Source organism: Salarias fasciatus, chromosome 16, assembly GCF_902148845.1.
Source record: "Salarias fasciatus chromosome 16, fSalaFa1.1, whole genome shotgun sequence".
Lineage (NCBI taxonomy): Eukaryota > Metazoa > Chordata > Actinopteri > Blenniiformes > Blenniidae > Salarias > Salarias fasciatus.
In genome coordinates, this window is record NC_043760.1 from 21256654 (window position 1) to 21282997 (window position 26344).

Consider the following 26344-nt stretch of genomic DNA (forward strand, 5'->3'; position numbering starts at 1 on the left):
ATTTTTCATAATGATATCAATTATTTTACATTTCAAACAGCAAACCTTTTTGCTGGTGAACTTTAAATGAAAACAGCAATGCCAAAATTGAGGAATTATTTAAATTCTTCTTGAAGTGATTTGAAGCTTGACCCAATCTTATTAGTTTGTCACAATTAAACGTACAAGCTTTGTAGCTTTTGACAAAAATGATTGTTGAAATTCAGTCAACAGCAATTTTCCCTGTGTGCCGAAAAAACTGCATTTTAAAACCACAAGGCATTTCGTACAAAAATAAACACTTTTGATTCCAAATGAGAAAAAATAGATTGGGTGTTACTGGAACCCAGTGGCTGCGGTCGGGGCAGCTTGGTTGAATGATTGAAATGAACACGCATGTGGCTTAACGGTGAGACCTGGTGCTTTTCTGTTACCACTTATGTAAGTACTGCGGTCAGACTGGAAGCCACAAGGTGGGCATTTAATGGACTGCCAACAGAAAACTGACAAATTAAACTGGTAGCTATCTGTCACTCCTGCTGGCTTTCTATTTTTGCCAGTAATTGCAAGTGATTGCCCCTACGTCGTATCTCAGGTGCACAGTGGTGCCTGATTAAATAGCTACGGAACATAAATCAACCGAGACAGCTGATCATTTTAGGCCTGGAGAAAATCTAACCCAAGGCACAATTGTTGCGTAAAATAGCAAAATCAGAAATAGTATTCTGACACGAGATCTGAAAAAGTCCAGCTCCACTCAGAAACGTGTTTTGATTAACAACACTTCACTTTGATTGTGGACCTTTGCACAGTGATGAGCAACACACTGGGAGCCCTTTGGTAGTTTTTTTTGCTGAAAAATGAGGGTTTTTCTGTGCTCAGTTAAACAAATACCATCAAAACAGATCTATGTCTTGCCCTACATGTATTTGATGTTCACCGACACATCTGAATGAACAGTCTTAAAGCCTTGTGATAGGCTAACAACCTCTTCATTGGCATCAGGGGAAGTGAGATAAAGCCATTTAAAACACGTGAAGGGACAGGGGACCGTGCCATCACGAGTGCTTTGGCTGTCAATCCTGACCAAAACCTCTGAAGCTGGTCTATCTTACTTTCCCTCCACACTGTCCACCATGGTCTCCTTCTGATGTATTCATTTTAAGTCCTGTCAATGTGATTGCTTATATCTAAGTATCACGTGCAACATGGGGACTATTTGTCCTTGAACATTTACTGCTGCAAAATTAAGAATTGAATAGTGTCTGGATTTTTGTATAGTCACTCACTTGTCTTTCAAACTAATAACAAGCTAAAAAAAAAAAAAAAAGTCAAGCAATAAACCAAACTAATAAAATAATGGTACAATGGAAGTTTTACCAGAAAAGTAAACACAGTCAACAATCATCTAAATCACTGCAGATGGCTGTAGTCCTTCAACCCTCTGTAAAAACATTTTTTATAAGAAAAACCTCCATTGCATACATAATACTGGCAAACAGGAAAGTTCTACGTTTGAGTTGTTAAAATTCCATCGTTGTCAAATTTCCCATTGCAAAAGTGAAAGGTTTTAGAGAGATTATAGAAGCTGGCATCATGTCACTCACTGTGATGGCATTTGGCTATTTTCAATTGAAATCATGTAAGAATGTGCATCTGTTCGCCCAGCTATGACAAAAACACTGGGCTGAACTTAGTGACCTGTCTCCACGCAAATGTAATTCCTATATGTTTCCTTATGTATGGAAAATTAATTAATAATTCTGATTTTACAAACCTATTTATTTATTTATTTATTTATTTATTTATGTATTTATTTATTTATTTATTTATTTATTTATGTCTTCCTACTTCTCTGCACGTGACAGCTTGTTTACCTACGTCACTTCCTCCTTGATAGTTTGAAGTAGTGTTAAACGCGGAGTTTTTGTGTGTGTGTTTTTTTTAATAATAAAAACTCCTGTCCTCGGTCCATCCTGCCGATCGTCCCCCTCCCTCCTCCGCGGACGAGTCGTCGCTCAGTTTGTAGCTCTTCTGTGTCTCTGTAGAGTTTTTTACGTTGCTGCGTGTGACTGTTGAGCATGCTAGCCCCGTTAGCTTCTGCCGTTAGCAGCGCTGCAGCTAACAGGCTTCCTCGGATCGAGCTGTTACTCATCTGAACTCGTGTCCCCTGGCTCGTGGCGAAGAGGCACTAAATATGTCCAATCAGCTGACTGCAGAGCAGAAGCAGAAGATTGAGGAGAACAGACGGAGAGCTTTGGAGAGGAGAGCCCAGAGACTTGGACAGACCAGCAGCACCAGTAAACAGACCTCAGCAGGCTCCAGCAGCTCTGCAGTGCGAGCCCAGCTCCCTGCACAGAGATCTACTCCTGATCCCGCTGCCTCCACTCACCAGAGGGAGGCCATACAACACGCTCCAAAACGCTTTGTTCCACCTTTCAAGAGAACTTCAGAGAGTCTCAGTGGACACACGGATCAGCCAAGCCAGCAGCAGCTTTCTGTCAATGGATTCAACCAGAACGGGCTGAGCAACTCTGCTCCTGCAAGACAGGTGAGGCCATAGGATGAAATGTCTATCTTGTCATGTGGGGAGAGTATCTGTCATGTTTTGTGCTATATGTCTTTGTAGATACAAGCCAGTGAGCCTCTTTTGCAGACAAATAAACATCTGCACACCTCAAGTTCATCTGGAAGCGTCAGCATCAAGACAACTGAATCCAAAATAAGCCCCATCTCCAGCAGCAGCGGAGCAGCAACTCCTTCCTTCTATAAGCAAACAACACCTGCCCAAAGTCCTGCGGCACAGCTTCCCCCAAACTCTGCCTCTCTGCATGCTGTACCGGCTAAAAAGCCCGCCATCTCCGTGAGAGGGAAGTGTGTACTTCACACAGAGGGCCGGTTTAGAGTAGAAGTGAGCTACCATGCAGAGCTTATCGCTGTATTCAAATCCATCCCCTCAAAGAACTATGGTGAGTATGTCATGCATTCTGTTTGTAACAGTACTGACTTACTTCTGTTAGTGTTGGATTAGTTACATAAGTGTGACAATGATTCTTGGAGTGAAAAATACATTAAAATTGGGTTTGAACTCTAAACTGAACATTCAAAGGATGTCAAATTGTCAACCAGTTTCTCAAGAAGATTTAGAAATCCCATGTGTATGCTTCATTCCAAGTAAACAACCTTCATTATAAATGAACCAGAGTCCTCATGATCATTTCTCAACAAATTCATAAGTTCTTGTGTTCACACTGCATTGTGTTCTGAAGCTGCAGTATTTATGAATGCATCCCTGCACATAACCAGGATAGCTTTCAAGACACACAAAGGATATGATATGGAGCAGATCGTGGTAAAAAAAAAAAAGTGATCTTAATGATGCTAAATATCAGTGTTTTAAATAAGATGACTAATTCATTCATTTTTATATTGTCATCCCATGTTGCTCTCACTGCCTGATCTCACCTTTTGATTGATAACCTTTTTTTTCTGCCTTAGACCCCTCAACAAAAATGTGGAACTTTAGCCTGGAGGATTATCAGCCCCTAAGTATGGGAAAATAAGTAAAAACCTAAATCAATCAGCTCGTTTTGAGCACATTTCAAAGTGTAATCAGCTGTCTCTCCGTTTGACCTTGTGTTGCAGTGGAGGAGGCAGCAGGCATCGCCTCTGTGTATCTAAAGCCTCTGGAGAGCGCGGAGGCTATCGACGCTGCAGCAGCAGCTACCAGCCGAACCCGTGGCGGCGCAGCTGTTTCGGCGCTGCTGAAGCTGTGTACCGGCTGGCAGAAACCCGGAGCCGCCCTGCAGGGCCAGTGCACCCTGGTGTCCCGCTCAAGGTTCGAGGTTGACCTGGGTTACCACGTCGATGTCATTGCAGCGTTTAAGCAAATGCCAACAAAGAGCTACGGTAAAAGCCCCCTGCCTGTTTTTTTTTTTGTTTTTTTAACTGTTATTACATGCAATTTCTCTAATAGGTCTTATTTATTTCTGCTTTTTGCAGACATGAAAACAAGAAAGTGGAGTTTTTCTCTAGAGGATTACAAGAACCTCAGTAAGAGCCTTTGCCTCATTTATACTGTGTTTCCTGTGTTGCATTTCCCATCTCGTTTAACCGCGCTGTGTTCCGCACCCAGTGGACCTCCTCGGTGGGATAGCAGCAGTGGAGGTGGAGCCTCTGCCCAGGGCTGTAATCCAGGCTTTCGCTGCCAGGTTTGATGGGACTGAAGCCAGGTCTTTAGACGTCCCCGAGGCGGACCTCTCCGGCATCGACCCCTCGCTAACCCGCAGCCTCATGCCCTTCCAGAGGGAGGGAGTCAAGTAGGTGCCTTTGTGCGGCTATTAGCACTCTTTCTGCCATGTGCAGCAAAGAAGTCAATACCAGGAGACAGTTATGTAGATGCAGTTTACTCAATTTGTGCAAATTAAAACATGCTTGTCCTGTTCAGCCAATATTTTTGTTCTCCCTTTATAAAGCCAAGGGTGTAGATTAGGACAGTAGTGCCTCAGAGTATTCCTTTCTGTCCTGTGTGCAGCTTCGCAGTGTCTAAACAAGGCCGCCTCCTCTTGGCGGACGACATGGGCCTGGGGAAGACGGTGCAGGCCATCTGTATAGCAGCTTACTACAGGAGCGAGTGGCCTTTATTGGTGGTGGCACCCTCCTCTGTGCGCTTCACCTGGGCTGAGGTAAAAAAAAAAAAACGTTCAGCAAGCTGTTATTTGTGCACAGAAAAGACACGGGGCTCATTACTTTGGAGGCAAATCGCCGTGTTTCATTTGAACGGTGGCGCTGTGACTCGAGTCAGCAGGCGCTGTCTGAGGGATGTCCTCGCCGTCTCCTCTGACAAAAGCTCTGCCCTCCATATTATAATGCTGATTTCTGCTGGAAGCTCTCTGCCTTTGAGGAATGTTAATACCTCTCCCTGTGGACCGCTTGCTCTCGCTTCGGTACTTTATCTTCGGCAGGAAAGATGGCAGCGCTGAATTTAATGTTTCCATTTCTTGTCTCGTGGGTGTAGCTGATAACTTGTGAAGCAGTGAGTTAAGATGGAAGTTAAAGTTCACCGTATTTTTTTTGGGCTGATTTGTTAAATTCTGTCTTAGACTGATTGGTATACGTTCTTTCTGAAATAATACTTTTTATTTATTTATTTTTTTTTAGCTTAGGGTCACCAACAAATAATTTAGTGTAACTTTTTTTTTTCTAAACCACTTCCCCAACATGTGCCGCACAACATCTACCATGTTTACCATATCACTATGATTCACTGATATTCATTTCATACTTATTATTGTTACATAAGACAGAAAAAGAAACTGTAAAATCTAAAGATACTAACTTTGTTTCATTTCCAAGCTCCTACTGTGATACAATGATGCAGTATTTTGTATTCTGCCTCCTCTCTGTTCGGAGCTTCTCCAGCAGTCTGAGCTACAGCGGCTCGTCTGGAGGAATGAGCAGGCATCTGTTACCACTTCACTAATTTTCCTTCCTTGGACCGGTTTTGATAGATTTTGACCACTGCAGACTGGGAACACCCCACAGGAGCTGCGGTTTTAGAGATGCTCGAAAGTTTGACCCTTGCCAAGCTCACTTTATGAATCCATATGTTCGCTTTTTCCTGCAACACAACAACTTCTAGGACAAATTGTTTACCTGCAGCTTAATAAATTACGAATCTCAGGCACTATGGTAAAGACATCAACACTGTTTACAGTGTTTATCTTCCCTCTGCATCTTCATTTAAAAACATACTTAAAGATGCTTTCAGTGCTTTGCACACTCGGTTCATCTGGGGTCTGTTTGTACATCTCACCTTATGCTGCGTCGATTCTTTATTTAACTTCCAGTTGCATTTCCAGACTTTGCTCTTCCCTTTGTCTTATGACACGATAAGAAAAGTCTGTTCTAAAATTAGATATCTGCGATCAAAAACTCAGCCCCTCAATCAGGAGCCGAAGTCACAGAGGATGTTTTAGTTTAAGTTCTGTTATAGGATATTACTTGATGTTGTTTGGTTCTTGATTCACACTGTTTTTAGTAGAAATTTACAGCAACGCTTATGAGCAAAGGACATTTAAACGGTAGATTTTTAAATACAGCTGACAAGTGAGTCAGTGTGCAGAAACAGCAGGGCTCCATATTTCTACATGTTATTGTTTTTAAATGTGAACTCCGCTGCAGTGCTTAGTATCAATTATAAAGTGATGAGCAGCAGCGAAGCAGTCATTAATTTCAGACATCTGCATATGCGAAGTCACAACAGAGCGTGAATTAAAGACAGCATTGTTAATCTGCTGCGTTCCGTTGAAGCCGTGAACTGTGATCGCAGGCTTTCAGGCGCTGGCTCCCGTCCCTGAGGCCGGACAGCATCAACGTGGTGGTGAAGGCCAGAGACAGCTTGAGGTCTGGACTGATCAACATCATCAGCTACGACCTGCTGAGCAGGACGGACAAACAGCAGCAAGGAAACCCCTTCAATGTTCTCATCATGGTATTTCCACTTTATATTAAAACATTATTTATCTTTTCAATGTCCGAAAATAAAAACAAAGTTATTTATTTCATGTTTGTGCTTGTTAAGCTGATTAAAATGAGGTGTTGATGGTTATTCTCTGCAGGACGAGTCTCACTTTCTGAAGAATATGAAGACCGCTCGTTGTAAAGCTGCGTTGCCTCTGCTGAAAGTACGTCCTTTTTAATTTTTTCTTAATTATTTTTTCATGCACAGGGGATTTTCCTAAGCGGGATTCCCTTTACAGTATGTATCAATAATGCAAAATTATAAGAGTTATACTTTTTTGCACATATAAACAAAATGTCACCAAAACCAAGAATCTGATGTTCAAACCTATTTTCTGTTTTGATTTTAAAATGTCATACCTGTGATCCAGTTAAAAATCCTTTTCAAGTCACACACTCATTCATGTAACTGAAGTGTGACGTTATGATGAGTGATGTATAGAATTACAGTGGACTTTTGTGACTCAGTGAAAATCTAAAAAACCTTTTCAGATTCGTTCTACAGCCACTGATCAGATTTCAGGGCTTTGAACAGAGAGAACCCGTATATGTCGAGCATATGAACCCTGACAGCCAGCATACACCCATAAAGAGCTCCAACATGTGGCTCGCAGTGAGAATTTAATTTCTTGCCCTGTTGGCTGCACTCATTGAGCGGTGCGCTGATCCGAGTTGTTTTTTTTTTTTTTTTTTTTCTCCGTCCTCAGGCTGCGAAGAGAGTGATCCTTCTGTCTGGGACCCCTGCCATGTCCAGACCCTCGGAGCTCTACACTCAGATTCTGGCAGTCAGGCCCGCGCTCTTCCCTCGCTTCCACGAGTTCGGGATGCGTTACTGCGCCGCCAAACAGGTTTGTTAGGCCAAAAAGAAAACGCAGCCGCGACGCTCGGCGCTGCCTCGTCGTAATTGACTGTGATTCCAGGGCGCCGCGGCTAATACGAGGAGATTATGTGCTCTATTTAGATTATATAGTTGCACTTGCTGATGGGAACACAATAGAAGAAGAAAATTATAATTAGTGCTGTCGACACTGTTCTGCAGTGTTTACATGCAGGATGACAGCTAAATCTATTTTATCTCCTTTCTATTGCTTCGTTCCCAATTACTTCTCCTTAAAGGAGATTTCTTTTTTCTTAACTAACAAGAGCAATGTTTTAATTATGTTTTCAAAGGCAACTGTGAAATCTATATTGCGCGTCAAGTGAGTCTGTTTCTTTCGCAAAACTTGTTTTTAAACGGTTCAGAAAGAGCCCACACTGGAGGAGAAGAGGATCTGATGCAATGGAGTTTAACGTCTCGTCAGCAGAGCGAAATCAACAAACGCTGAGCGGACTGAAAACAATGCCGTTTTCGGGGACTCATCTCCCGTTCTGTCCCTTTGTTCTTCATAGTCTGTGTGGATTTTGATGGCGTCCTCTTCAGTACCAAACATATTTGGTGTCTTGTTTCTGGGAAAAAAAACATCCAGCCCACACTGACGGGTTCTGCGGTCAAGGTCGCCTCATTTCTGACCTTCGCGTGAAGAGATGAACAACAACACCTACTGGAAGCTGAGCTCATCGCTGTAAACGCACAAAGCGATGGAAGCAAAAATCACTTGATACAAACTAATCTACTTTTGTTACCAGCTAATGGATTTACTGATGAGTAAAATATGCCGCACTGATTAGTCATAATATTATGGCCTCCTGCCTATTTTTTAATTTTTTTTGCAAGGCCTGCTTTTGCTGCCAGAGCAGCCAGGACTTATGGCTGCAAGGTGCTGTGGCATTTGGCACCGAGACGCTCGCAGCAGAAGTCCTTCAAATTGAGAAATGGGGCCTCCAGACGACCACACGCACTAATGAACCCCGTCCAGCCGAGATCCTGCCGCCTGTTCACAGCTGCTACTTTCTTGGACCAGGGTCGCTCCTCCAGAGCTGCTCTGACCTACTCACACACATTTGTAAAAGTCGCTCATGTCCCTTGCTCTCTGTTTCTTGCTTCTGACACATCGAGAAAAACAAACAACAAAAGTATGTATAAGAAAAATAGCTGGTGCAGCAGTCTTTCCCACAGACATTTCCCAGAGTAAACAAAAAAAAACTCCAGTGAACAAAGCGCACCTCTTCACATGTAAAAAGCCTGCGTTCACTGTGAGGAGGAGCAGGATTTCTGAGGGAGTTCATAGTTCTGATGGTGTGGGGGAAGATGCTGCCGCAAAAAATCCGGTAGAAAGCCACGAACGCAGCAGGCATGTCAAGCAGAGCGATGCGCCGTTCCTCCAAATGATCCACTTTGTGCCGCGGCAGTCGTACATTTGTCAGCCGGCGTGCGAGGCTTGTCTCCTGCTTTCACCCCTCGCATTGATACCTTTTGTTGTTGCTGCTCCTCTCATATCCTTTTTGAGGTTTTTCTCAATCTGGCAACACTCGCACAGGATATCAAGGCTTGGCAAAGTCTGGAAGTCGGTCGTTTATTCTCCGCTGTGTTCGGGAGCAAATATGACAAGGCGTGGAGCCACATTGGATCAGAATGTGTGAACTGAATCGGCTGAATGTATGACCGTTTTTTTAACTATCATAGGAAGGAATGAAAACTGAAAACTGAACTCATTCAGAACCGATCACAGACAATCACACACTCGCATCCCTGTTGTATTCAATTTAGAGTCATAATTTAACCTCAAACCAAACCTGCACACAAATTTGACAATGAGCGAGAACCACTCCATCCTGTACGGCCTAAAGTTAATTTAAGTGGGATTAAAAGGAAACAACATGATTAAAAGGTCCAATTTATCAAGAATTTGGTCACAATTGCCATTGTAATGAGGATTTGTGAAGATTCTTTTCAGTTAGTTTGGCTATAATAAAGGCAATAACATGATTATAAAGAACCTTAACATTTATATAAAACTCTTTTTTTTTTTTTTTTTTTTTTTTTTTTTTTTTTTTTTAAAAAGGGAACATCTCTTAATGGTCTACCCATTACATCCCATTCCGCCCTCATGTTTTCTTAATTGCTCCCGTTCGCAGATGACCTGGGGCTGGGACTACTCCGGCTCCTCCAATCTGGCCGAGCTGAAGCTGCTGTTGGAGGAGTGTCTGATGCTGCGCCGGCTCAAGTCCGACGTCCTCTCACAGCTCCCCGCCAAGCAGCGCAAGGTGGTCACGGTCACCGTCGACGCCGTCAGTGCCCGAATGAAGGATGCACTCTCGGCTGCAGCCAAGCAGCTTTCCCAGGGACGCCATAATGTGAGGCCTGCATGTGATTTACACACTTACCTGTTCAGTTCAGTGAAACTCAAAACTGAAGTGCTAATATAGGAGATTACAGATTTACATGATTATTTCCTCCTACAGAATCAAATCAAATCATATTTTATTGTTAAAAGAATTATCATTGGAATAAGACAGAGTAGGAAACTGAGCATTCATTATGAGCGAAACATATGATATAATATCAAATGTTACACACACTCACTGTAAAGATGCAGAACGCTCCAAATCAGCCTCGTTTCGGAGCGTTTACGTCCTCTGATGGGACTGAGTTGCTGAGCTTGATTGTGTGTAATCACACTGCTGCTCCTCTGAGTAATGGAAGTCTTATCAAACCATCAAACAGAGTCTCCTGTCAGTTCTTATCACGCTCCGTTCCCTGTATCTGTTCCAGAAAAAGGAAGAGAAGGAGGCCCTCCTTGTTTTCTACAGCCACACGGCCGAAGCCAAGCTGCAAGCCATTATGTAAGTACAGGAAGTCTAACGGTCGTGGACCAGAAGGCCTAATGAGTATAGATTTGATGAGTACTCAGATTAAATAATGGAATTAGACAAAATCTTGTTGTTCAGGCTTTGCGATCGCCCCCGCATTTAGCAGAACCTAAAGGACCGGTTTGCTCTGTCCCCGTCAGGGAGTACATCACCGACATGCTGGAGAGCGGGAGGGAGAAGTTCCTCGTGTTCGCTCACCATAAGTTAGTGTTGGATCACGTCAGCAGAGAGCTGGGGAAGAAGGTAAGAGGACTGCATGTGCAAAAGACTGGAAGTGGGACATTAAAGGAAGCATCGTGGCTTTTCCAAGCAGAAACTCCAAAGAAATCTTCTGTGGGCGTTAAAGTCAGAGAGGTCAACTGCGTCAGTAGCTGCAGGGATCCTGTGTGGGCTGGTCTGAGCACATCTGAGCTCAGTGCTACTACGACTACTACTAGTACTACTGCCGTATTAAACAGTGGATTGATTAATGACTGTGCTGATTAAGGTTTCTGTCAGTGAATCGTAGTGAAGCAGAAAATTAGCCGAATGTGAATGAAGTCCAGATTTTCACTCCATTATAACTTATCTTGCAGCATGTCTAATCAACAGTAAAATCATCTGATGGTCTCTAATATCTTTCATGCTGTTTAGCATGTCATTGAGCTTGTTTTCAAGTAGTGATTGCACATGCATCATCTGAGAGCCGTTCAAGGACGGTTTATGTCGGGTAGCTGAGCGGCACAAGGACAGTTTTAAGTGTCAGTCGTGTTATATATTTATTTTTTTTGGCGAAGATCACAGCCCTGTGTGGGGTGATTGCTGCTACCGTATGTGTCTGAATGAGTTCAGAACAAATAAACATCCGCTACAGCTGACTGTAGAGCAGAGGGGAAAAAAAATACTGCTCAGGAAATACAATCAATAAAGCAGCTCTGAGAATATCCGTCGATACATCTGGAGCTGATCCTAGCTGAATGTGGGCAAAGGGCAGTCACTAACCCCTTCAAAACAAAAGTTTGAGTTCGTCTTTTATTTCGCCCAACAGAACGTGAGTTTCATCCGGATCGATGGAGCCACTCCTTCAGCGGAGCGGCAGCAGCTGTGTGAGAGGTTCCAGTTCTCCGCTGGGACCTGCGTGGCCGTGCTGTCCATCACGGCGGCCAACATGGGCATCACCCTCCATTCTGCCGACCTGGTCATCTTTGCCGAGCTGTTCTGGAATCCCGGGGTGAGCAAAAGGAATTCATCACCGTACTTTGGGAGTTTAAAGAATCCAGGCAGTCAATCAAGTTGTAGATTGACTTCAAATGGGGGAAAAAAAAGAAAAAAAAAGCTGGAGGGGAACTCCTCAAAACTTCAGTGTCAGACAAGTTTAACAGACAAATCCGGGGAATTCATTTGATTCCGTGTGAGCGGAGGAGCGAGCCGTCCCATCCCAGCTGAAATCTCACCAGGTTCCCTCAGCTTCAGTTCTGGGAGGAAACTTGATAGTGCTTTAAATTCCGCTTTCAGCCGCTGAATTATACGCTTGAATAATGACTTTCCATTTTATTGATATTTCTCTCGAGCAGTCTTCGACCTTTTATGAGTCACTGCAGCTGAATGAAGGCAGGAAATATTTTTGTAATAAAGTGAAACTGCTAATGCCCCCCCCCCCCTTCTCTCTCGCCACACTGCTTTAAAGAAAAACGATTTTTCTCTCCGCAGGTTCTCATTCAGGCGGAGGACAGAGTTCACCGCATTGGACAAACCAGCAATGTGAACATTCACTACCTGGTCGCCAAGGGAACTGCTGATGATCACCTGTGGTACGTCTCAATTAGGCGGAAGTAATGTACGACTGTGGGGATTGTTATGGCGTTTCAGGCTATTTCCTCCCGCCTTCATCAATCTCATACATCCTTTAGCAAATCGGTAGTCCGCTGATTGAAGACGGCGGGGGGGGGCGGCTCGCAGACGGATATGCATATAATGATGAAACAATGAATTCAAGCCGCGTCTTCCATGTTGTTTGTGAACGGATTCAGGCCAATGATCCAGTTAAAGATGAACGTCCTGGAGCAAGTGGGCCTGTCTGAGTCCAACCTCTCCGACAATGCCTTGAACGCCAGCTTCCACTCCAAGGTAACCTGATCACAAGACTGTAACCTGCTTTTCAATGTTGTTTTGGACAAATGAAAGTTATTCCTTTATTTGACTCTACAGTGATAAATCACATTATCCCAGTTTTAGACTGTGCTGGCTGCCGATTGCTTTCAGGATTGTCTTTGACTCTTTAATTGTTTTTTTTTTTTTAAAGCACTGTTTGTTTTTAGGAGCCGCTCTGCTCCAGAACTGCCTGTAGACAAAATGTAGAAAGTGTAGTGAAGCGGCACATTGGTTTAATGGCTCAGAACAATCTGACAGCTCATATAAGAGAAGCATCTTGTTTCCACAATTTTAAGAAACAGCTCAACACATTATGCACTTGATTTGAGAGGGATTACTAGTTATAATGCTGTCTTTTGTTCTGAATTTTAATTGCTGTAGCCTGCGTTTATGTGGCCCCTATTAATACTTTCCTTTGTTTCTTGTCTTGCACATGACACAACAATACTCCAAAATGCAGAATGAATTGATGATCATTATTGTTGTTTGAATGTGTTCAGGCTCCGAACCAGAGGAGCATCATGGAGATGTTCCAGAGCTCTTTCAACGGAGACGATGACATCGATGAAGCCATCTTAATGGAGGCGGCCAGCGACTGGGACGACTCTCTACCTGAAGACAATCGTGCTCAGCACCACAGCACCAACGTGGTCGGACAAAGCCCAAATAAAAAAACCATCAAAGACTATTTCAGCAGATGAGCAAGAGCTTCTTCTGAAATCTTAACCTATTATGTGTTCACAAATGGTTTTTTTATTAATGATAGTGTATTTTTGTTCTTACTAAAAAAAAAAACAAAACAGGAAATTAATAAATATCTAACTTTCTAGCTTTTTCTTGACCCTCTTTTTACACCTGAAAGTGGCTGGTTGCTGTGAGACCGGTTGATGTCTCATTCATAATTGATTATCAACTAACTTGATCAAACAAGGACAGATGGAACCTTCAGATGAAATAAACACTGCTTTCAATCCCAACTTTGACCCCTTCCCCGACCATCGACCTGGGGCTCACGCCCTCTCTTCCCTCTGATTCGGGCAACAACAGTGTCTCATCACCAAGAAATACGGACACCTTTCACCCGGTCGGTATAGCTGCCTGTCTGCAGGTTGCCCCGGCAACCGACAGTGAAGACGAAGCCCCCATACAGTCGCTGGAAGGCAACCAATAATCCCAATGCTCACAGACGTCTTTGAGAGACCAGTGTCATGTCAGATCAGTTTATAAGAGGTTGCTGAGCCGCTGGCGCTGCCGTGATGACATTTATTATCAGTGGTCATTCTGGAGGAGGGTTATGTGACACTTTTACTGTAAGGTAACAAAAAGAGGCATAAGCAGGTAGTAATCTCTGTAGGCTGTCTTGACAGAGGGCAGCTGGTGTTTTCTGTAGAATCTTCTTCCTCTGCCTTCCAGGAGTTAGGGAGTAGCCAAAGTGTATTAATTTTTTATCGGACATGCAAATCCAATAATCATGATAGGCGTCACACTTGTGGTGCATTTATGACAAATGAGATGGGACCAGACCTTCCAAATATCTATACGAAGACGTCCATATTTTACACAACTAATGCTAAATTATGGTCTCAGACATGCAAGCAAAAACACGCACCTACATACAATTTGGAGTTTCAACCAAAGCCGACACAGGTACAGAGACAACATGCAAACTCCACTCCGACGTACCCCCAAGTCCAGACTGGAACCGCTGATTGTCTCACTGAGGCAAGAGTGTTAACACCAACAGCCATGTGTGTTCTAAGCAGACTATTAGATTCTATAATCGACTTTATTTTAATACACTTGTTCAAGGTTTCTTCCAGTTAAAGGCTGGACAGGAAGTGTAAACAGGATGTTCAAAATGAACCAAATCCAATGAATGTTTATTGCTGCAGGCCAGCTTCAAGGTAACAGATGATTAATAGATGAGTTATTTATTTATTTATTTATTTATTTTTTGGTTCTAAAATAAGAGAGCGGGTTTAACTTTAACAATAATTCTCAGCATAAAAACAGCTGATAACCTTAAAAACACTGAACTGACTTGCCTACAGGAATTTCATACAGTATGATGTTGCGTTCAATGATGTAGTTTAACAGTAGGAATTATGAGCCACAAAAGGCTAGAGCATCACTCTTCAACAGCAATATAATGAGAACTAATCACTGTGAGCACTTCTTGAGTGTGTTTCGAAAGACGCTCAGAAAACATAAACATCTGAAAGTATTTGTCTTGTTTAATCCATGATTAATAGATCTTAGATTGTTCTGTTGGTCTCATCAAACAGTGCCGATTTCCTTTCGGTGATCCGGATCACCACTTCCTCCTGTTTGTGGACTGCCTGAGCTGGAATCAGCAGGTTCATCTGCATAATGAAGACAAATAATAACGTTAACTCTTCCAAATGTCACCGCTCACAACCGACAGCTCGATATCGTTAATGTAAAGTGGTGTTCTGAAAATCAATACAGTTCAATGGTAGCGTTGCATTGTCGGAATTCATTGACTACGGGATGTGTCCGCATGCACATTTTTTTGCTTCCCGAACCAATCTGTACGCCGACAGAATGAGATCCCTGGAAGGTGCAGAGCATTTCAGCTCCATTTTGCACCTACAGCTCTGAGCTACAGCTGGTTTGATACCATTAAGATTTACTTCTTTCTCTACAGGCACAGACTGCAGGAGCAATTTACATCCCAGTTCCAGCTGCTGTCCGTGGCATTATGAAGATAAGTGGTAATGGTTTTCTCTGAATCAGGGGAGCTGTCTCCTCTGCTTCACGGAAGCTATCTGAATTGTCATTACAAAAGGAAGTGTCTACTTTGCTACCTAGTCTCAGTTCACAGGACATAACGCAGTAATTGCAGTGTCCCAGTTAAGATGGGAGCCTCTGAAAGATGCAGCACAGAAACAAGCTCAGTCTGAAACTGTCTCCTCGTCCAGATAAAAATCACTGAGTCCACAAGATTTCGTACCTTCTTTTTTCAAGAGAAAGACACTTTTAAGTTTGCTGCAAAGGCGTAAATATCCGCAATAACCTGGAGCATGATACTAAACAGAGAGAGCTGTGAGTGGTAATAGATCGGGTTAATGGTGTGTTCATACATATATTTAACTCCTTTAACCCAGGATCACTCTGTGGTAACAATCTACTTATCAGACTCAGGGTTCTGGGATGTAGTGAGTTAAATTTTTTTCTTAGTGTACAATTTAACTGAGAACAGTCTTCTACTATCAGGTGGTGAAATGTACTCGTACATACCGTCATGTTGTGGATTGCTGCTGGAAGCGTCTTCCGTGGAAGATCTTGACGTTCCTGCATTTTCATCTGCCGGATTGTCTTGCTCTTTCACTGAAAGAAATTGATTTTTATTTGCAGTTCAAGTTGTCAGTGCTTGTTTTTTTTTTTTGGAAAGCAAAAAAAAGAGAGGCAGAAATAAATAGTTTCTAACAGGAATATTCAGGAAAAACCTCAGTGCAAAATGGTTAAGCATAAGAAAACCAGATGGCGCGACAGATGGGAGTGACAGTTGCACGCGTCGTATGATTACCTGGAATGGTTGTGTCAGCCTCGCCGTCGCCGCCGAGCTCTGTGTCAGTGCTGATATCGCCGAAGATGAAACGGATCTTCTCCTCGGCATGCCGCACGCTGGAGGAGCCGTGGACGGAGTTCTGCAGGATGTCTGTGGCAAAGCGAGCCCTGAGGGACAGCGGGGACGTCTCCCTGGCTCTGTCGGGGTCCGCGGGGCCCATCATGGCCCTCCACTCCTCCACCGCGTTCTCTCTGGTCAGGACGAGCATCATGCACGGGCCCCTGTGTTCGTGTAAAAAAAGGACTGTTTTCATTTCTGTGATGTGATGAATAATGACTCAGTCTTTCACAGCCCCCTTTGAAACATTCAGGGAGAGAATAATGCACCTGTTCTATTTGTTGTTAAGTTTGGGGAACAAAAATGATTTTTTTGAGGTTTTCTGCACACTTGTCATCAACAAAGGACGGTTTCAGCTTTAAATACCTCACAGAGAAAAACACAACGGGGCAAAATTACTACAACAATCTGCCTTTCTCCTACAATTATTTGGTAAACCCCAATAAAAATGATGTCTAGACGTCTACACAGTTGAAATTAACCTTTTTTAACCACTAACAGTGAATTGAATCTGCAAATCCTTCTGCTGCCAAAGCTGTCCTGCTTCTTTGTAAATATTTGTGTGAATTTTAGTCAGTAGTTAATGACCTGGTTGGTCCCTCTACTGGAAGAATGGGCCTTTATATTAACACAGGCGTCTCTGAGGTGGTTGCTTGGACTGTGGCTGCAGCACTGACCGGCCCGGAGACCTCAATTAAAGCTGCATTCACAGCCGATTTGAAAAAGTGGCGTGAAGGATGTGAAGCTGACTACAGAAGTGGTAAACGCCAGAGGTGGCCGCTGCAGACAAACTTTAGGACAATGAGCTCAGTACTGACACTGATGCCTCTCTGCAGGAACGGGTGAAAATCAGCACTGTGGGAACTGCCTAACCAAAGATGCTACTGTCTCTGTTTCTCTGATACCCGCACTGTTCGGCTGTCACTAATCACTTTGTAGGAGGCAAGGTCATGAAGGCGAATTTGTAAAACATTCACAGGTGATCAGACTAAATTTGTAACACTGAGGTGCAGCGACAGTCGGTTTTCAGGGAAAAGCTGCCCGGCTGTGTCCGGCCGTCCCGTCATTGTGCCGAGGCGGTTGTGTAACGGCCACGTGAAGGGGCCAATCGGAGCGGAAGAGGACTCTAAAATGTAGATGTACGGTGGAACAAAGAGTGAAATTGAGATGGACTTCCTCACCCTTCGCCCGGGGCGGCCTTGAGCCTGAGCTGCGAGGAGTACAGTTAAAAGTGCTGTTAAAAACTTGCAAAGGCAGCAGGACTGGAGGCACAGGTCTGCTGTACCCACTCTGCCTGTGCCTGTGGACAAACTCACCGACACATGAATTCCACCAGCTGGCTGAAGAAAGGCTTCTCCCTGTGCTCTTTGTAAAACTCTTCAGCGATTTCCCTTGAAAGCACCACGTCCTTCAGCCGTGTCACCGAAAAGCCTCCTCCGCGAATCTCCTCCAAAATCTTCTCTGTTGGAGTGAAGCCGGGACATGCTTTAAGACGAGGCATTTACAAGGAAAAACACATTTTAACACTGCGGTTGATTGAAAGTAGAGACCTCTGTGGTCCTCCATTGCGTCAGGTTTAATCACTGCCAGCGTGCGTTGTTTGGGGAAGAAGAAGTTGATCTCTCGCTCGGCCTCCTCGCAGCTCGCGCTGCCGTGAAGCTGGTTGATCGACTCGTCCTCCACTGCAAACTGAGCCCTTAGACTGAGGACACAGCGCTGAGATGTCATTTGACTAAAAGGTACCGTCTTGTTACAGGAAGGATTTGATGGCTTTTGAGTTCTTTCTAACAAGCTCTGTTCAACTTCTTGTTCTCTTTTTTTAAATAATGAAGGTGAGGATCGCCCGACTCACCAGTCCGGCCTCTCCTCTCTGGCCTGGTGGATGTCTGCAGGACCAAGCATATTCCTCCAGTGATGAACGGCTTCCTCTCTGGCCAGAGCCAAAGCCAGCACCGGCCCACTGGAAGAACGCACAAGTTGAACAAACCTGTCCGGCAGCACACTAATATTTCGATTCGAGCTGCCATCATTACCTGGTCATGGTTTGCAGCAGTGCTGGAAAGTAATCCTCATCAACATGTTGGGAGTAAAACTGTTTCACCTGCTCTTTAGTCAAGATCACGTCTCTCTGCAGGGCTATTGTGAAGCCCGCCTCGCTGATCTGGGCCAAAATCTCTTCTGTGGGATCACAGATTTATTAAGTTCAGGATGCAAAACCTTCACACTACCACTATGTTAACATGAGCCGTCACTGTGCGCATATCACACACGTGTGTGTTTCTGTTTTTGTACATTTGGCCCGAGCCCCACCTCTGTTCTCTCTGGCAGCGTCGGGCCGGATGAGAGCCAGTGTCCTCTCCACACGCTCTTCCTCCCCATCCTGCTCCGTTTCGGAGGCCGTCCTGAAGTTAGGGAAAAAGAAGGCGAGCTCCCTGCTGGCCCGGTCGCTGTCCTCGCTGCCGTGCACGGCGTTGAACAGTGTCTCTGTGCCGTATTGTGCCCGCAAGCTGCAGGAAGCCAGGGGGGAGAAAGGAGAAGCTTGAGACCAGATGGCTGCTCGGCTTGTGCTCAACCAGAGAGAAGCATAATGTTTGGGTGTGTCTGATGGAGCGGGTGAGAATGTGCTGTTCACTCACTTTTTCAGATTTTACACTCACATTATTTCACACCACTGAGATCAACAGGGCAGGAATAAATGCCAGAGCCATAAACAAACGTTTTTGTTTGCAAAGAGATAGACGTGATCATTTTACATAATTATAATCACGGCTTTTGTTTTTCAAATGGATGCATATGTATATTTCCTATAATAACTAACCTTTCGGGGTTTTCTCTCCTGGCTTCCTCTATGTCTGCCGGACCAATGAACTCTCGCCATGCTGGAACAACGCTGGCTGAGTCCTCTGCTTGTGAGAGCACCAGAACATGGGAGGGACCGCTGGACATAAACTGCACCAAGTCCTCAAAGCAGCTCTTATAAAAGCAAAATCCCAAATAAATGCAGAGAAAAAAAAGCAGACAAAAGTAGAGTTAACATGAAATCTGAGAAGGGATTTTGAAATCAGTGTTTGAGCTCACTTTTCAAAGTAATACAGTTTACTCCGTAAACACAATAATGCTTGAGATGGCTAACAGAACAATGTGCATCTTCACCATTTATTCCACTGCACTCATTTACCTGCTGGTCGCCGTTCTTACAAATTTTTGTTTTTTTCTTTTTCAGTTATCTCATCACAAACAGCTCACTAAAAAAAAAAAAAAAGCTGCTGGCACAGCAGTTCTATTTTGAGCCTCATGCAGGAATGCAGATGGGTGTGTAGGGTAGCTGAAGTGATTTTTTTGCATTTTTTGCCGTGACCGCCTGCTCTCCCGGACATTGACTTAGAATATTAATCGCCTCGACTAACCTCACTAGCACGCATTCTGCACCATCATCACTTCTCCTTGGTTTGATCAGCATGCCGATGTGTGCAACTGGTCACTACTCGTCAAACGTTGTGTTTGGGATGTACCGTCCATGTGCCTCTTTATTTATTTTCGCTCTTGGTTCTCATTTCCGTCAAGGTGCCATACCTGGGCTGCTTTGTGATGGTAAAAATCTCGAGCCTCAGCCTCAGTCAGTGTGCGTTCCTCGTGAGCCAAGATCTCAAAGCCAGCATCTTGAATCTAGCCAGGGGAGTAATGCCAGCATAATGAATTAATGTCAGCAGGAAGGCTTGAGACAATCTTGTCTCCTCAGAATGTAAGCGGCGATAGTTTCTCTGTACCTTCATAATGATCTCATTTGCCTTGCCGTGAGCAACAGCATCTGGTTTTATGATGGCAACTGTGTAGGATTTACTGGCAGGAACTGCAAGAGAAGAAGGGAGCTTGAGTGATGATCATTAGTGCTGGTGAAACGCTGAAAAGGACACAGCGTCGCCAGTAAACAACACTTATCACAGTGACGACAGTGCGAGCAATAACAGCAATACCCATAAAACCTGAAAACACTCTATATTGTGATGTATTGTTTTCCATAGTACCAATTATGCTTTCCATATTCTCCAACTGCTGAGGCGGCTCCTCCCCTTCTTTGTTCTCATCATCTACAAGACCATCGTCTTTCACCTGATATATGAAACAATAAAGACAAAAAAGCCAGGGTATGAATACCATTACATAAAAAGCTCTCTTTTTTTGGATGAATTCCAGCTGTGAATACTGAGTGTTTCATTTTAGTTCGACTAATTGAACTAATTATGATTTCACAAAAACCGAAGAATGAATCCCCGGTTGATTCAAATGGACTCAGACTGTTAATGATCAGTAATCCAGTACCAGTGATATTAGGATGCAAAAGAGACACTTTACAAGCTGGAACTTTAAACTGTTTATACATTTTGGTAAAACAACTTCATGTTTGCTTTCTTACAAAATCAGAACAGATGGTTTTGACTTGTGTTCAGAAAATCCTAACAAAACTACTTCTACTTTTGATTAAAAGGTTGATTTAAAAGGTAATATTGATTTCCCACAGGAGACATTTTGCTACAATACAGTAAGACAAACACATCAATGGAATGGCTATTTATTATTTATTTCTGAGGTTCAGAGTATCGCTTCCTTAGACATTTTATTGCCTATTATTGTATTTTTTAAAACCCCAAAGTGCTAAAAAAAATAATGCTTCCCCTGATGATTGTTTTTAACATTAAGACTGCTCAGAGGAAAATAACTTTTTAATTGTCCAGTGAGTATATTCATGTCTTTAAATTTTTTTTTGTATTGTATCTTTCTTTCACTTTATACTGTCAACTTTAACATTATTTTTCTTTGGTATAATAAGTAAACTATTCAACAAGATCAAGAACAACACTGTTTCAGTATATTCAGTCATCATATCACTTAACATTATATCATTTTTCACAACAAAATAATTCGGATATTCATAAAGTCAGATGTAGCCAAGCTCCATGGCCCACAGTGCTGTAAAAAGTTATTCTTTTAAACAAAATAACTTGTATCAAATGCATTAACTGCACATGCGTGTCTCTGGACCTCTCACCGCTTTGCGTTCACCTCCTTGCTCCAGGACCAGCTTCTCTTTAGCCAACTCCTCCACAATCATCCTCTGAAGCATGGGAGCATTTGCCCCTCGCAACACACCCACCAGCTCCCCACCCTGTCCATTCACAACATACACTCATTATTCTGGCTCTGACGACACCATCGTTTACAGCATTTCTACTTCTATGTGAGATATGAGGAAAACTACAGGAGCGATAAACAGATTGATATATAAATGTCACAGACAGTTTTCACACAAGCCACTAATTTATGTGATATTTCTACGTGTCATTACTTGATTATGTGTGCATACACTGTGAGCAAATAACTAGTAATCAAATTAAAGAAAAAGTCAAGTTCAAAGCTCAATGGCTCCTATAAAGTGTGAACACACACGTTTACTGTTAAATCATTCATACACACAGACAACACACTCACCCCGTAGAAGAGGAAGGTGGGCTCACATTTCCCTCGATACCCCTCCAAAGCATCAATGCTGTCTGCCTCAGCCTACACAAACACACACACACACGCACACACATGCAGTTAAAAGCTGTTCCACTTTTAGTTTCTCTCATATCTTATATAAACTTTTAAAGGCCTTACAGTAGCGAAGTGAAGTAAGTCATCACCCAGTTCGTTTTTTATCTTTCGTAAAAGACTGACCACAGCTCTGCAGGGACCACACCACTGTTGGTACACATCAACAACTACAAGGAAAGAAAGAGAATGCAGAGAGAGTCGGGATGTGGGAGAGATGTGAAATGAGCATGATCATTCAACGTGCAGTTATCCCGTTGAACACAGTGGGGCAGCAGAATACTATAAATAACTATGATATCGACACATCATTCATGGACAGCTTTCAAAAGGTGTGTTTGTACATCAGCACTCAGGTTCAGCTTCGTGTTTTTAACACCAGCTGCTCACAAGTAGTGGGACAGCAGCTCTCAGTTGTCATGCTTTACCTGTTAAGCCTTTAGTTGCGAGCATCTCTTCCCACTGCTCTTGGTTTGTCACAGAAGCCTGGGCAGGAAAAGTCAAACGTTTAGGAAATAAATAAATAAATAAATAAATAAATAAATAAATAAATAAATAAATAAATAAATAAATAAATAAATAACAGGGAAAGAGACAAGACATGATGTTTGTCAAAATCACTGTGTTAGTCCAACCTGCAGGCTTGCCTCTTTTTTCTTGCTTGCCATTTGACTAGTTCAGATCAAGACTGTGCATCTATAAATACTGCAGAGCAGCGACGATAATGCTCACAAATTAAAAGAAAGAAAGAAGAGGCCACATTGCAGAGCCGCTATTGTGTCCACGAGCTTGTTTGTCCTCTCGGTTGCTAGGAAACGGCCACTTCCGTCTTCCTGACGACACCGGAACTACACTGTGCGAAGGTAAACAGGAGAGAAGTCAGAGATGAGAGAACTATTAGAAAAGGAACATTGTTGAAAATCTGTACTCAGGTTCAGAAACTGTCAGACTGCTTGGGTTGCATTTAATTTCAAGTAAAAAGGGTTTTTGAAGGAGAAAAAAATACTGCACTGAAAGTACAACATTGCTTGATGTACTGGTCACATTTAAATCACATTTGATTGTAGTGTTGATAGAATTAAAGCACATTTTTCAGACACACAATGCAAGAAGTAAAACTCTAAGGCAAGTTGTTCAGCAAATAACTAGATGTAAAGCAGGAATCGTCCATTTCCTGATAATATTCATGTCAAATTGTCTCAAAATTCTGGGGCACCTGCAGTTGAACGTTTTCATTTTGAAATAAAAGTAGAATGTAGCTACTTACATATGAGTAAAAATAGCAAAGTAAAAAACCCCACGAAGACCCTAATACTTCTACATTAGCGTGAAAGAGATTTGTCATTCCTCTGATCCACAAAGTTTCTATGGCCAAAAGAAAAGGTCAACAGAATCACAATAAACTGAAGGAATATAAATCACATCTGTCCTGAAAGAAAGTATATAATAAGAACTCTGTAACTACAGTAGGTTCCACATCAGCCACATCACAACAACTTCCACTAATGAAGAATATGAATGAGCTTGTCTCAATTACGTAAAATAATTAGTAACCTGTCTGCTCTCAAATGTTGATTTTTAACCATTTAACATTTTTTATAGATATTCAAATCTTTTGAAATGCAACAAACTGGAGTCAATTTTAAAGAGCATGATATAAATGCTAACGCTAAAGCAGTTTGTTTGGATTTATTATGTTGTTTAAAAAAGAAACAATGACTTCTCACACTGAGCAACCTATTAACTCAAGTTATCTTTTTTTTTCTTTTTTATATCTTTTTCAATGAGAATTGATCATTTGTGAGTAGGCCATTTCAAACTTTGTAACTTAACTGTTTTAAAGAAATTACCCCGGATACCTCAAAGCTTGACAACACAAGGCAATGAAAACATCCCCATTATAGGTAAGAATTTGAATAAGCTTATTTGTGGAATCGAGATACTTAAGCTTTAAATGATAACATGAAAAAGAGTTTTTGAAATGCTTTTCTATTTTTCTTATAGCAGACATGTAATGCAGGTAGGTTATATCACTAAAGTAGTGGTAACGAAATCAATAGATGTCTCAGGCATTAGATTAACAGCAGCAGTGAGGGGTCATTCTTATTGTAGCACATTCAGAAGGTGTTAAGTCCAGTGTACTGCCTACAGCTCAGGTTTTCTCACACAATAAATGCTTAACTGATTCTTGGTGACTCTAATTTCTCCATAGATTGAATGTGTGCGTGTGCCTCTGTGTCCCCAGCAACCCCAGCGTATGTTGTTTTATCTGTTTTTAAAGTTTTCACTGCAGAACAATCTGTGTATTAAAATGATGGTTTTAGATTGATGGAGGGCAACAAATGTATATCATGGGATATAACTGTGTCTGCCTGTATGCAGTGAAAAGATTCAAACTGATCAATCTAGTTGCGCTGGTGTAATTTTTTTCTTCACCACAGAGGCAACACACATATTTCAGAAGGACAAAACAACAGGACCACAGTAGTTGGACCATTTATTTGTCATACTGTTATTCATATGCGGCAAAATCAGCTTAAAAACAAGGGACTCTCCTATTTCTGAGTCATTCGCTTCAAACACAAACACAGAATTTCTCATGAGAAACAAAGGAAATCATTCAGACTTTGGTGGACTGAGATGATCCTGACCCAGCAAATAACAGCTCATGGAAAAACAATTACTTTCCTCCCTACCTAAAAAAATCTCTTGTGATGCAGAGAGGCTCACGGCCCTGAAGCAAAAATGGGCCTGTCAGCTCCCCCATCCCTCTCTCTCTCTCTCTCTCTCTCTCTCTCTCTCTCTCTCTCTCTCTCTGTCTGGTGTTTATGTGTGCGAGTGTGTGTGTGTGGTTGACCCTACTTTCTCCAAATACTTTTCAAAGTGGTGTACGACAGATTATGCATCATGGCATGCTACTTTAGTAAATTTGAAACACATGTTCCTGATGTTTGATGAAAACAGGAACCTTTCACAAAATGAGGGAATCAATCCATAATCATCAAGCACGATGGTTGTTTAATACAACTTGTTTTTGAAACTCACTTTGGTATTTTCATGAAAGTTGCACTTTACTTTATGGTGCTGTGCTGGTTTTTTTTCAGTCCATACACTAATATAATTTTACTCTGGTTTGATACATTAAATGTGTTTCTACCATCATTAGTTACTGCTTTTGATCTTCTGTACCTCTTTAAGATCTATGGAGGAGCAACTTGAATTAAGTGGTGTTTTTTTTTTGTTTGTTTGTTTTTTGTTTTTTGCACCTGCTATTAATTTGCAATCCATGTTCATGTACTGTATGAACATACAGACAATGAAAACAATTTCCAGTTGCAATGTTTTAGCTGATAAAATAAACATGATAATTTTGCACCATTTGAGTTACCAGCTGAAAAAATTACATATGAGTCATTAGACAGACAGAGAGGGATAAATAAAAAATCCAGCAGATCCAGGGTGTTCTTTTTTTTGTACACATATTTGGAGCTTTATTGTTACATATTTCTGTAATACCTTGATCTTGACAGAAGTTAAATAATACCTAAGTAATTCCTCAGGCACAACTATACCTATATCTGTTTAATTTAGAAACACTGTGCAATTATGGCACAAATAATTTCAGCTTTTGAAACATTGCCCTCTAGCTGCCAGTCTTGTTCTTGTAGGTGCTGTTATTTTATTTATGGCATGCATAACTGAAATCCCTGGAATCACATGTTTGTCATTTAATGTGTTACCCAGTATTTCACAGTCTTAGAGTACACTTATTTCTTGATCTCTGCTCTGACTTGGTGATTTCGGAAAGATAAAACCAAAAGAGCAAAGAGAGAGAGAGAGAGAGAGAGAGCGAGAAAAACCCTTCTTACTTGGTACCATTTCTACCTCCTTGCAGAGGTTACCCTCCAACTGTAGCATTTTATTTGAAAGTGAAATAGGTCCTCCAAAGAGATCAGGCCACTTCTGCGTGCTCTTCCCTCATGAATTTCAATGAACTGCTGCACTTAAGTGGTACAGCTTCACAGCCTCCTCCTTCACAAAGTGGCCTCAGAAAAACAAGTCACACAAGTGGGGTAATTTTGTTAAAGGACAAATCACAGCTCGCCGTGACAGTAAGTAAGACAATGGTGAAAAAGAGACACTGTAGGAAATCCCAGGGTCCTTTAAGTTATCCTCAACAGATGTATGATTTGCTGCGTTCGTCCTCAGCTGTGCGGACCTTATTACATGTTTCTATTAGTAACCCTGTGACTCGCTCTGAGCTCATTATGTGGCCAGATGGGAACAACAGTCACCTCCCCTCCATCACGACAGCTGTGACAAGGTCCAAACGCGGCTTCTGCCCACGGAAACGAGGCTCGGGCCGTTTGTACTGTGCTGCGTTTGTGTGCTGCTTTGTATCAGTGAGATGCAGGACAGCGATTGCTTTTATTCTATCAAGCCAATAAGAGACTGATTTGATTCTTTTGTCCCGTGTACCCAATTCAAACACTGACCTTTGTGTCATCAAATGTCATCAATAACGACGGCAGAGGATGTTTCTCTGCGTCTGAGCCATGGCTCGTCTGTGCTGGGGGAATGCGGTGGCTGCTAGAGGGCATTTACATAAAATTCTTATTTGATTCCAAACTCGCTGAAGTGATTAACAAATTAACAAAACTAAAAAGCAGTGGATTAAAAAAAACGTATCATCTGACTCATTTTGAATTCCTTACCTCTCAAACA

At 42.4% G+C, this 26344-nt stretch overlaps 2 protein-coding genes across 2 annotated transcripts; one reads left to right on the plus strand and one right to left on the minus strand.

Annotated features, from left to right (window-relative positions):
• Positions 1–1895: 1895 nt before the first annotated feature.
• Positions 1896–13285, plus strand: smarcal1 (SWI/SNF related, matrix associated, actin dependent regulator of chromatin, subfamily a-like 1). The gene is made up of 17 exons (XM_030112558.1): positions 1896–2530; positions 2609–2948; positions 3478–3528; positions 3625–3888; positions 3982–4032; positions 4115–4298; positions 4514–4664; positions 6311–6472; positions 6600–6665; positions 7209–7349; positions 9517–9735; positions 10154–10224; positions 10392–10494; positions 11279–11461; positions 11941–12041; positions 12261–12357; positions 12882–13285. Exons 1-17 carry the CDS (start codon positions 2177–2179, stop codon positions 13080–13082), a joined length of 2739 nt encoding a protein of 912 aa, XP_029968418.1. The 5' UTR covers positions 1896–2176; the 3' UTR covers positions 13083–13285.
• Positions 13286–13326: 41 nt separating this feature from the next.
• Positions 13327–22331, minus strand: LOC115402685 (thioredoxin domain-containing protein 3 homolog). The gene is made up of 17 exons (XM_030111210.1): positions 22255–22331; positions 22048–22105; positions 21686–21789; positions 21518–21589; positions 21078–21194; positions 20056–20140; positions 19798–19880; positions 19604–19696; positions 18849–19003; positions 18341–18537; positions 18064–18208; positions 17883–17990; positions 17581–17732; positions 17347–17491; positions 15932–16194; positions 15643–15732; positions 13327–13409 (listed from the first exon to the last, which is right to left on the minus strand). Exons 1-17 carry the CDS (start codon positions 22285–22287, stop codon positions 13327–13329), a joined length of 1983 nt encoding a protein of 660 aa, XP_029967070.1. The 5' UTR covers positions 22288–22331.
• Between the last annotated feature and the right edge of the window lie 4013 nt (positions 22332–26344).

Bases quoted from the DNA above. Each gene is read 5' to 3' on its own strand.
- smarcal1 (XM_030112558.1), top strand. From the start codon at position 2,177: ATGTCCAATCAGCTGACTGCAGAGCAGAAGCAGAAGATTGAGGAGAAC. The intron at 4,665-6,310 runs GTAAAAAAAAAA...CTGTGATCGCAG, and splicing joins TGCGCTTCACCTGGGCTGAG to GCTTTCAGGCGCTGGCTCCC. The intron at 11,462-11,940 runs GTGAGCAAAAGG...TTCTCTCCGCAG, and splicing joins AGCTGTTCTGGAATCCCGGG to GTTCTCATTCAGGCGGAGGA.
- LOC115402685 (XM_030111210.1), bottom strand. From the start codon at position 22,287: ATGGCAAGCAAGAAAAAAGAGGCAAGCCTGCAG. The intron at 21,790-22,047 runs GTAAAGCATGAC...CTTTCCTTGTAG, and splicing joins CGCAACTAAAGGCTTAACAG to TTGTTGATGTGTACCAACAG. The intron at 19,881-20,055 runs GTACTATGGAAA...CTTCTCTTGCAG, and splicing joins GAATATGGAAAGCATAATTG to TTCCTGCCAGTAAATCCTAC.